The following is a 12,052-nucleotide window of genomic DNA, read 5'->3' on the forward strand; positions in this document are numbered from 1 at the left end:
GCCGTCATGTGATGATTCGAAGAAAGTGTCGGGTTTATTCCCTGGAGAGATTAGCAGGCCTGCGATGGGAGTTAAACTCTTTGGGGGAGCGGTTAGTCGGGATGCAGGGTTTATTCGGTCTTTGGCAACTAAAAGAGCTTTGAGGGCGGTTGAACTTATGAAACGCCTGCCGGACCTGAGGGACCCCCAAAGTGAGCTCCTTTTGTTACGCTTGTGCATGGGGGTTGCTAAGTTAGTGTGTGGGCTCCGGACCTGTCAACCTGAACATGTCAAAGAGGCTGTGTCCATCTTTGATGCGGGCCTGCGGGGGACAATTGAAGATATTGTTGTGTGTGGAGGACCGCATTTTGGGGACCTCCAGTGGAGGTTGGCTTCCTTCCCTATGCGTTGCGGAGGCTTAGGAATTTTCTCGGCTGAGGATGTCTCCGCATATGCATTTGTGGCTTCCAGGTCTCAGTCGTGAAAATTGCAGGACCACGTCCTGCGAAACGCTGGTGTTACGGGGGTAGATCCTGACTACTCTTTTGCACTTGGTAATATTGGAACAACTCTCCCGAACCTTGATATAGGCGGTTTTACTGATAAGGAGACCGTCCCCAAGAAATCTCAACAAACCTTGGCGAGTGCTCTTTATGGTAAACACGTACATGATTTGGAGGCGAGATTTGATATGACCCTGAGACAAAAGGCAGTTTTAGCTTGTCTCAAGGGGGCTCATGCCCAGGATTTTTTGACTGTTGTGCCCATTGAAGGTCTTGGGCAACGGATGTCGGCAGTTGAATACAGAGCCATCCTTAAATACCGGCTTATGATTCCCCTTTTCCCTCCAGATGAATTATGCCCCATTTGTAAAAAGATTGTTTGGATAGATTCGGTGAGCATGCCCTCCACTGCAAGGAATTGCCGGGATTCAAGTATCTTCATGACTGGGTTAGAGATGTGTTATGGGATGTGCTTAGACGTGTCGGGATCTCAGCCAAGAAAGAGGCACCTGTTAACTTTTTGACTGATCCGCGTGAGGGAAGATCTACCCTGCGTCCTGCGGATGTTCTTGTGTTTGGCTGGGCACGGGGTAAGCATGCGTGTGTTGACCTCACTGGGGTGTCCCCGTTGGTGGGGCTGAGAGACAGTGGCTTCGTACCGGGACAGGCGGTTTTGAGAGCGGAGTCTAGGAAGGTTGCTAAGCATGAGACATCGTGTTTGGAGAATCAGCACGTGTTCATTCCATTTGCATTCGACACTTTTGGATCCCTAGCTCCCTAGGCAGTTCGCTTCTTGGAGCGGGTGCAGAAGGTGGTCCACAGTGACTCGCAGAGCCCGAGGAACCAAGGATTTATATTTAGTAGAATAGACTTTGCGATTCAAAAGGGGATAGCGGCGCAGCTTGTTGTTCGCTTACCCATTATTCAGATGTAGTTCGGTTTGTGTTATGTAATATATTGTCTGATGCTTTAAATATTTAATGTGTTTTATAATTCTTAAAGAGAGAAAGTTTCAAGAGAAATCAAGAAGAGAAAGGCATTTATTTAACCTTAGATTTGTAAAGTATAAACTCATCTGCTCAACAATGGTTTAATAACTTGTTTAAAATGATAAAATGTTGTCATATATGTTATTAAGCTTTAGTTGAAACAAAAGTCCGTCTAGCTCAGTTGGTAGAGCGCAAGGCTCTTATCCTTGTGGTCGTGGGTTTGAGCCCCACGGTGGGCGCTTAATTTTTTTCGTTTTCTGTATATTTTTATTTACTGAAAGATTTTATATATGTTAATGAAGTGACAAATAGGACTGTGCTTCCTTTTCCATTCATTTATGAAACTTCTAATCTTATTCGGAAGCCACCAATTTCTTTTTTCTTTTGAGTTTAGATTCTTTTAATTTGTTAAATAAATACATCTTACTGACTAGTACTTAAGCAGCGTATCAACAAGGACGAGGACAGATCGATATGGTCGTGGTTGTTTGATGCAACTTCCGCACATATAGGTAAAGACTTGTCACGTAAGTTAATTTTGACGTAACACCGATGGTCATACTTAAGTATATGCTAAACATTTTTGAAAACATACTCAATTTCAACTACTTGAAACAAAATATGACAAGCTCTAAGACCATCTTAGCTCACCGAGAAAATTTGCTTTTTCATTTCTTTGAAAAAACATACACTGAGCAAAAGTTTTGCGATATGCACTTCGTTCGGTCACTTTTTGATGTATCATTCATTCACTTTTTTTTTAGAATGAAGATTTTCTTTTTGTGTTTAAGCCACCACACTCTCTAATTTGGAGAGCTTCATTACTCAACTCTGGCCAAACTATGTTGTCATAACCGGGCCCATGCTGGCTTCAAAATTGACTTGGGTTTTCCCTCGGGAAACTATGTTATTGGTTGCCACTTGACGGTCGTTGTGCCACCACAAGAGCGGAACTCTCTCTAATGTAACACACGGTGGGACGAAAATCCGAGTGGGCTTGAGATCCAAACAGACAACCTCACATGGCCTAGCTCAAATACTTGATTGTCAATATCTACCCAAAGTGACAAATGAGAATCGAATTTTGGCCTTCAATGTAGAACCCAAACCTTCCTAGCACAAGTGGAGGATTCATTCACTTCTCTAGGTTATGTAAGTCGCATACTCGCATTATATTCGTACATAGTTGTCGAGTACTTTTTCTATATTTTCCTTTTGAAAAAGGCAACCAATTGGAAACCCGAACTGGTTCCAAATAAAACGGGTTTGTTACACTCTATAGTAGAGATTTACAAAAGAACTGGTATGAGACCGGTTCACTCCAAAATCGGGCCGAACCGGTTTAACAAGAAAATCGGACCTAGACTACTAGTTTTGGGACCGGTTCCCCTACTAAACTACCAACCCGATTTTAAAACTGGACCGATTCGAGGAAAAACTGGTTTAAACCGAACTGAATTGAGTTGAACAAGTTCGACCTTTGTTGCTCCTAAATCGTTTTCTAAACCAAAACGATTTTGTACCTCTCTACTTAGAGGTGCACAAATCGGTTAACCAGTTATTATGCTAACCGAATTTTTTTATTCGGGAATTAACCGGTTAGACCGGTTTTGGGGTAGGGTAGTAACCGGTTTTGACCGGTTAGAGAAACGGTTTTGGCCTGTTAGAGCGAACCGGTTGACCAGTTAATAACCGAAGAAAAAACCATATTTTAATAAGATAATAATTAAAATGATCGGTTAACCGGTTTTGAAATCAATAATATAAACCGGTTACTAACCGACAGTTAGGATCGGTAAGTAAATAGTTATGATTAGACCGGTTAGTAATCGGTTACAAAATCGGGTACAAACAGATTAGAAACCGGTTAACCGGTTTATGTGTGCACCTGGAGGTGTACAAAAAAACCGGTTTCACCCAAACCGACCCAAACCGTCAGTTTCAGAACTGGTTCCCCTTCAAATCTACCAAACGGTTTGACAAAAACCGGTTAAAGCGGTTTATAAACTGAACCGAACCGACGTTACCAGGCCGCGTAACTTGCTTTGAAACCGGTTTAAGTCAAACCAGTTTTGACCAGCCGTTGACTTAACTGGTTTGGTTTATAAACCGATTTGGTTTGGGTTTAAAACCGGTTTTGTACACCTCTAACTAGAGGTGCACAAATCGGTTAACTGGTTAACCATTAATCGGTTAATTTGCTGACTGGTTATTTTTTGGCGGGAATTAACCGGTTAGACCGGTTTTTCGGGTAGGGTAGTAACCGGTTAGACAGATTAATAACCGGTTTTCAATAAAATAATAATTAATAAAATCGGTTAACCGGTTTATAACCAGTTTTGAAATCAATAATACAAAACCGGTTACTAACCGGCGGTTAGGATCAGTTAGTAACCGGTTAGGATTGGACGGTTAGAAACCGGTTAACCGGTTTCTGTGTGCTCCTTGACCTCTATGTGCACCTCTAGTAGTTAGAGGTGCACAAATCGGGTATTATGAAAAACCGGGTTCGGGTATGGAACCGGGTTCATGTATGATCAGGTATTGAAAAATTGGGTATTAACAATAATCGGGTCGGGTATTGGCTTGAAAAACCATACCTTGTGTACCGGGTTCGGGTAGGGTATTGAACCGGGTCTTAAATATCCGGGTATTTGAAGACCCTATTTTCGGGTATTGAAAAAAACCGTTTTATGGGTTTTGAATACCCTATTTTCCGGGTATTAAAAAAACCCCATTTTCTACATTTTTCTTCTATTAACGGGTCTGCTTCATTTTTTTATCCTACATCCATTTTTTTGTATACAAATTTCAAAGTTCATTCAAACATACATAAACAACTAATCAATAATACAAAAACCATATATTTTATGTGTTTACAGTTGTTGTTTGGTATATCAAAAGGTGTTGCTCTAAACAAGTATTTATATCATATACGTGCTTCAAAAAAGATCCGTTGGAGAACGACTATAGATTTGTGGACAGCCACACAAAAACATGTGCATAGACACTAATATGCTAGCATGCAAAAAATCCGGTTCGGGTATGCAAAAAACCCGGGTTTCGGGTATAACTAGAACCGGGTTTCGGGTATAGTTTGAACCGGGTTTCGGGTATACCTAGAACCGGGTTTCGGGTATTATCGGGTTTAGATCGGGTTCGGGTTTCAATATTGAAAGCCATACCCTATCCGTACCCTACGGGTAGGGTCGGGTTCGGGTATTTAAAACCCGGGTTTTAGAAAAACCGGTTCCGGGTTTTTTTTCGGGTCCGGTTCCGGGTTTGGGTTTTTTGTGCACCTCTACAGTCTACCTCTATAGGGCCGTCCAAACCGCTCGACGCTCGAACTCGCTCGCCGCTCGCTCGAAAATTGCTCGGAAAATGCTCGCTCGTTTTTTCGCTCGATTGAAAACGAGCCGCTTTGCTCGGTTCGGTTTTGTAAACTAGCCAAGCAACGAGCAAGGGTCTGCTTGGTTCGGCTCGGCTCGAATATTTTCAATTTATTTCACACATTATATATGAACAAATATATAAATATATAGACAAAACACATAAAAATATAAGTTTACAATTATTTTTATCCCTTAAAATTTTTCATATTCCGTCAATTTTATAGTTTTATTTTTTCGATTCAAGTTTTTAGAATACTAAAAGTTTGTTTACATGATCACTATATCTCACCCTAAACTTATTTATAATAAAAATTTACAATATATTACATGTTTTTCTAAAAACTACTAATTTATTTATAAACTATATTATTTACAACATTTAAATTTGTTTCTTATTGATTTTTTTAAAGTGAAAAAGAAATAAATAATGCTCGAAATCGCTCGATGTTCGATCGAAAAATGCTGGATTCGATTTTGGCTCGTTTCGGTTTTCGCTCGGTTTGAATTTCAGCTGCTTGGTTCGGTTCGGTTGTAAACGAGCCAAACAACGAGCAACCCTTCGCTCGATTCAGCTCGGCTCGTGAACAGCCCTATACCTCTACAACTCCAAACTCCAAAGTAACAAGACAGCAGTTTAAAGCCCAAACACATATCTTTTAGGTCAGCAACAGACCCAGCCCATCCAGCCCAAACCTGACGAAACCCGAAACAATCCACCGATCGGCGGAGACTTTGCTTTCGGCGTCTAACCTCTCATCTCTCACGGCTCGTACTGCATCATCAAACCAAATCGAAAAATGGTGAAAGAAGAAGACAAACCGTACTCAGAGATAGAAGAAGACGACGAAGACTCACCTAACAACGAAGACGAAGAAGAAGACGATTTCGATGAAGACGAAGAACCGTTACTCACACCGGAATCACGAATGCGAGCAGACCGAGCGAGAATGGACGTAGTATTTCACCGGATTCAATCCGAACGAGTTCCGTTACGAGTCCACGACGTCTTAATTAAAGGAAACAACAAGACTAAGGAATCGTTAATCGAAGCTGAAATCCAAGCCCTAAAAACCGCCACGTCCGTCCAGGAGTTGCTTCAGGCCGCCACGATTGCCAATGCCAGGCTTCAGAAGCTCGAGATTTTTGATGCCGTGAATATTACGCTGGATTCTGGACCGCCTGAGCTGCCTGGGACTTCTAATGTGGTTGTGGAAGTTGTCGAGGCGAAAAACCCTCTCACTGGTGATATCGGTATTTTTACGAAACCGGAGGTAGTTTACGGTTACTTTTGAGCTTGTTAGTTATTATATTGGTTGATGATTAGTGTGATTTGATTGCAGTCTAGGGTTTACTATTATTCATAGTTTGTATTGTGTGAATGCAGTGGGATTTGGTAGGGAAACTGATAGTGATGATAGGCAAAACTAAACTGTAGTCTAGTTTATTTATAGGTAGACATTTGGAGTGATAGATAAGTTGTTTAACTCATGATCAAGTATCTATATGCTTATTAGTATCTAGGTTTTGGACAGTGAGTCAATTTGCAGGATGGAGTTATAAGTTATTATCTATGGGACCATGTTTATCTGAGCTGATATGATTTTTTATCTAGTTTTTGTAGGAAAACGAGTGATTATTGTAGCCTTGTAGGTATTGCTATGAGAGTTTGCATGTTAATATGAGTTTGTAGGACTGAGTGTCAAATTGTGAATGTAATAAGAACCAAAAGCTTCATGGATTTGAACTGGAAATATCTTGTTAACTGTCTATTATTTGAAGTGATACAATGAACTGCATATTTTAAGTGTACATATTGTTTTGTATTTTAAGTATTAGCTATGGCTATAATTGCTATGCTGATTGAGTGATTAGAGTATGTTCTTGATAATTTGTAACATGTGATTAGAGTGGAGTAGTTTAGAAGGATAAATATTTTGAGCTAATTTAGTTTGCAATGAACTTATCTAGTTAAGTTATGTATTCATTAACTGATGTATTTAAAGGAATAATGTTTAGGACAAATGTTTCTTGTAAGAGTTGTAAGAGTAACATTGGTTGATTAAAAATGGTACCCAGTGAATCTTTTGCATCTATTTGAATACAAGGACATATGTGTTTCTGCAAAGCTTGTTTCTTGATGGAAGGATCTTTGTTTACATGAGGTTAACAGTTGAGCAGTTGTGAGACTGTTAAATTTTAGAAGTCTTTGTTATGTTGCTAACTTGCTATGTGTAATTGTATACTAGTTTCAGACTTTCAGTTGGCAAAGTTATCAGTGTGCTTTGGATCTGTTAACATTATGTATTTCAGAAGAAGTTCTCTGCAGGACATACAAGTTTCCTGTTGGTATTAATAGCTAAGCTACGGGAACGGGTACGGGAAACGGCAAAAATCAAAAATCCAAGATACGGGTACGGGAAGGGTACGGCAAAAAAAGTATAAAAAATTACAAATATATTATACAAATTCCAATATAGATTTATATTGATATAAAGTTCAAACTCCAAAAAACACTATATATGAACCATAAGTTTATACTAATTATCAGTTATCAGTAATCAATTATGAAGAAGCGATGAAAGAAGATTGATGAAGATTGATAATAAACTAAAGGAATAGGCTGATTGTGTTTATAAACAAGGAATAAGAAAGTTTGTTTCAAATTCCTGCCGTCAATCCATCAGGCCCACGTTTTATTTCAATAAAACTGTTTTTGGAAATTGAAAAAATAAATAATAAAACCCTAAATCTGGCCGGAAACGTATTATAAACCTTGATTAAACCGTCCCCGATTTGCCGAAGAGGCCGCCGAAACGTTTTCCGGCGTTTCCGTCCCCATGGTGTCCCCGGGATGGGGACTCAACCTACCATGCCGTTTCCGTGCTTCAGAGAATAGCTTTATGTGATTTTGTGATGATCATGCTCTTTGATCTGCTTTATCTCATCACATAGCGTAGTCTGTGACTCTGTGTTTTTGGTTTATTGTCTATGCATATGCCTATGTGGTACCTGTGTTATATCTCCAAACTTGCACTTTTTAAATGCGCATACAGAATAAAGTTGCTTCTAAAGTTCACACAGCCGCATGCCATAATATTTAAAGTTATTCGAAAAAGTTTTACAAGAAATGTTATGTTCTTGCATGCAACTCTTGATTCATGAAAATATCACATTAAAATTTGTTTATGATAATAGCAATAAATGGCCCTAGGATTGTTTATCAATATGCTTATCTTCAAGGCGAGTAGCCTTATGATAAGGTTACTTTCTTAACCCCTACTTAATAATCCATGGCATTCTAAGCCATTTGGTGGCATTACAACATATCTCATGTTTTATATTTTATAATACTACTCGTGCCTATTTATCACATATAACCCTTCTATAATATATTCTTGACTTTACCACATCATTTTGTATATATAATATATTGTTTAAAGAATGGTGTCGTCATAAATTACATATAAAAGTCTTCAAAGCATTTCATATAAAAATTACACTCAAAGTTGTATTTCTTAATTTTTAGATAGAACACCTTTTTATGTGAATAAATAATTCTTTATATTATTTCCATAAATAAATAACATGAGATAGATGCTTAAAGAATACATTTCCAACTCCAATTGCCTTCATGTAACTTTTATGATCTTTAAAACTCATTTTAGTTTAAATCTGATATCAAACAAATATCATAAAGCTTATAGACAAAAACTTCAGTTAGTATTTAAAGTTTGCCTTATTTTAGCATAAAGATCCACTGCACATTTTTTGTTTCCTTATTATTTTCTGTTTCCAGAATCACTAAAGTTAAAGTCATTTTGTGCGGGTGGTTCATTGAAATATATTTTTGTGCTCACACTTTATATTATTTTCTTTTTGTATATTTCCTTCACATTCTCATATACTGTATTTTTCAACTGATTTTGCAGGCTAGATCTTGGTCTCTTGAAGGATCACTCAAGTTCAAAAACTTATTCGGTTATGGTGATCTTTGGGATGGTTCTTTATCTTACGGGTGGGACCAAACATCAGAAGTCAGCGCTGGTGTATCTTTACCGAGATTCATGAGATTATTCACTCCTGTTATGGCACGCGTATCCCTACTTTCTCAAGATTGGCTGAAATTTTCCTCTTACAAGGAACAATCATTGGGCTTATCTTTGGGCCTACTATCAACCAAGCATCATGACCTGGCATATAATCTTTCATGGCGTACGCTGACTGATCCATCACAAATGGCTTCTAGGTCAATAAGGAGGCAACTTGGACACGGTTTATTATCACATTTGAAATACACCTTTAAGATTGATAAACGGAACTCGCCTCTTAGACCAACTAAAGGTTTTGCTTTTGTTTCTGCTTCTCAAGTTGGTGGCCTCTATCCTGATTATCGAAGCCTGCGTTTTATACGACAAGTATGTGATCATCCCACTATAAGTTTTTTCATATGTTTTACTGTTCTAAACATAATAATTGTTACAATTAGTAATTATAAATAATAATAATAATTATGGTGTAGTAGACTAGTAGTAGTAAACAAACACAAGCGAGGGCGTCTTCGTGTTTGTTCGTTTAGCTTTAACCAAACAAACGATCAAATACTAGCAATTAAGTGAACGAGTTTTTTATTTGTTGTTAAGAAAAGGAGTGTGTTCATGTTTTTTTATGTTCATTTGTTAATAGTATAAATGCACAGCTCACAAACGTAAATGAACAACATAACTGAACAGAGATGAACAAACATAACCGAGCGAACACCAATTAAAAGTAAAGATGAGCATCAATGTCTTCGGCTTAAACAAAGTCATAAAATTAGACTAAGTTGTAATTGGTGATATTTTTATATATTGCAATTGGTTATATATTAGTTTTATAAAACTAGATTAATTTGTAATGGGTCTAAAAATTAAAATGAATATATAAACTAATGATAACAAATGTAAACTAATGAACATAAATGAACGAACGTAAACGAAACTAAATGAACGAATGAGACCTGTGTTCATATTCGTTTGCTTAACTTAACGAATAAAATATTTTGTTCATGTTTGTTTATTTATTAAATAAACGAACTTTCTGCCGAATGGTTATAATCTAACTTTTATTGAACAATTGCAGAAAGAAAATGCCCCTGGGAAGTATTCTATGCATCTTGTTGACCAAAGTTAATACCTTTTGTGCTAATAAACACATTCTGAATTTCTTCATTTTTTGTTGGCCAAAGTCAACATATATCTTTCTAACAAATACATACTTTCTTCACAGGAGTTTGACCTTCGTTATGCTTTACCCTTGGGTTTTGCGCGTGCTGCACTAAGCTTTGGAGTTGCTGGTGGTGTTCTTTTCCCATGGGGAAATGAATTTAAAAATAGACCTACATCTTTACCCGATCGATTTTTCTTGGGCGGGAACTCTTCTCCGGTTTGCACATTAGGTGGGCCCACTTCATTATTGGGCTTCAAGACTAGAGGATTAGGCCCAAGTGACCCCAAATGGGAAGTAAAACCAAACTCTGAAGATGCAAATTCTGATACTTCTGAAAGGGATTTTCTTGGTGGAGATTTAGCAGTTACTGCTTTTGCTGATCTTTCCTTTGATCTTCCATTAAAGGTGTTGAGAGATTCCAATATTCATGCACACGCGTTTGCTTGTGCTGGAAGTCTTACCAAATTAACCGAGAATGCATTCCGTGATTTTTCATTTCAAAAGTATAAAGATTCGTTTCGTAGCTCTGCGGGTTTTGGGCTTATTGTACCGACTAAATTGTTTCGCATGGAGGTTAGTTTTCATCTTCATTATTGCTACAAATAAACTTTATGGTAATTGTTTTGAGTTCACATTATCTTTTTGTTTTATGTGTCTTTTTATTTGGTCAAACTGTTTAGGTCAACTACTGCTACATACTGAGACAACATGAACATGATCGAGCCAAGACCGGTGTGCAATTTAGTTTTTCTTCACCTATCTAGGACCATGTTTCAGTCAAATACTGCTGATCTGGAGTTGACTGGACCCCCAGTTCTTTGGTTCTTGTAATTTTCAAAAGTCTAGACGGATTCACGGTGCATGAAAATACAGATAAATAATAATTTGTCTCAGTTTTAGTTATATAACCTGCTCTGCTTTGTTTGAAGATTGGCTGAAACTGCCCAATCTTGACCACATGGTCAACATTTTGACTGTTTGAATCATGTTATCTGTTGTGAGCAATTTCGTATTTTTTTTTCTTGAGATTTCATTGTTATTGCTTCTTTAACTTTTGGTCAACTGTTTTACAACATATCAAACTTGACATAAGTTTACCAGCATTATTTAGGCCTTTGCGGTTGTCCTATGTGCGTTCTAAGCAATGCATCAGCAGTGGTACTTAATATGTACATCATCATCATCATCGTACTCAGTATATCCCACCAATAGCAATGCTATGGTAAGGTCTGAGAAGGGTAAGATGTAGACAGCCTTACCTCTATCCCATAGGGATAGAGAGGCTGCTTCCGGTGAGACCCCCGGCTCGATAGTAGTTTTGCATGACATAAGGCGCATAGCACTCAATCATCAGGGACACCGGCTGATTGGTGCATGTGCCCTTGTCTTTCGGCTATCAACGCCACCACATGATGCCTGATTAACCTTCCGCCACCTTTAACGTTATTTTCACGAGATTGGTAAAATAACGTCAAAATTAGTGCAATTTTACTTTTGCCCACCCGAGGGTTCACACATATATACTTTATATGCGCGCACCGCAAGCAGGGCGTTTGGTACTTAATATGTACATGGGTTGATATTGGTTGAATTGGGAATCAGCATAACACAGAACAGGTCAAAATGTGCCGAAATGCGTCGACTAACAAATTTGATGATACATGTTAAGATTGTCGATGTGAAATTGTTCAAAAGGACTATATGACACTGCTAAGTATTACAAAAACTGGTGAATGATGCTGCCTCATATAATTTCGAATCCCTGATTTTCTGCATCTATTGCTATTTACTATCGTTAGGCAGTAAAAGAAATTGAAAGAAAAAAAGTTGTAACATGGTAAGGAACATGAGTGTTTACAGAGAATGTATATTGAAGCTTCATAGAAAGATATGGATAGTATATCTGTATATCTATGATCTAACAAGTAAAATATAAGTAATGTAATAAATACGTTAAATATTTCTTTTGTTATTATGTCACGAA

At 38.0% G+C, this 12,052-nt stretch overlaps 1 protein-coding gene and 1 non-coding gene across 2 annotated transcripts; both read left to right on the forward strand.

The window, feature by feature from the left end:
- The first annotated feature begins 1,637 nt into the window (after positions 1-1,637).
- On the forward strand, positions 1,638-1,710 carry TRNAK-CUU (transfer RNA lysine (anticodon CUU)). Its single transcript has one exon. It is a non-coding gene; the product is annotated as a tRNA-Lys (tRNA).
- A 3,873-nt stretch (positions 1,711-5,583) lies between these two features.
- Positions 5,584-11,168, forward strand: LOC143610075 (uncharacterized). The gene is made up of 4 exons (XM_077084648.1): positions 5,584-6,134; positions 8,793-9,278; positions 10,129-10,641; positions 10,749-11,168. The coding sequence occupies exons 1-4, from the start codon at positions 5,661-5,663 to the stop codon at positions 10,830-10,832; spliced, it is 1,557 nt and encodes a 518-aa protein (XP_076940763.1). The 5' UTR covers positions 5,584-5,660; the 3' UTR covers positions 10,833-11,168.
- The last annotated feature ends 884 nt before the right edge of the window (positions 11,169-12,052 follow it).

Source organism: Bidens hawaiensis, unplaced genomic scaffold (assembly GCF_021521415.1).
Source record: "Bidens hawaiensis isolate Kalapana, Puna unplaced genomic scaffold, B.hawaiensis_p1.1 tig00023809_1, whole genome shotgun sequence".
Classification (NCBI taxonomy): domain Eukaryota; kingdom Viridiplantae; phylum Streptophyta; class Magnoliopsida; order Asterales; family Asteraceae; genus Bidens; species Bidens hawaiensis.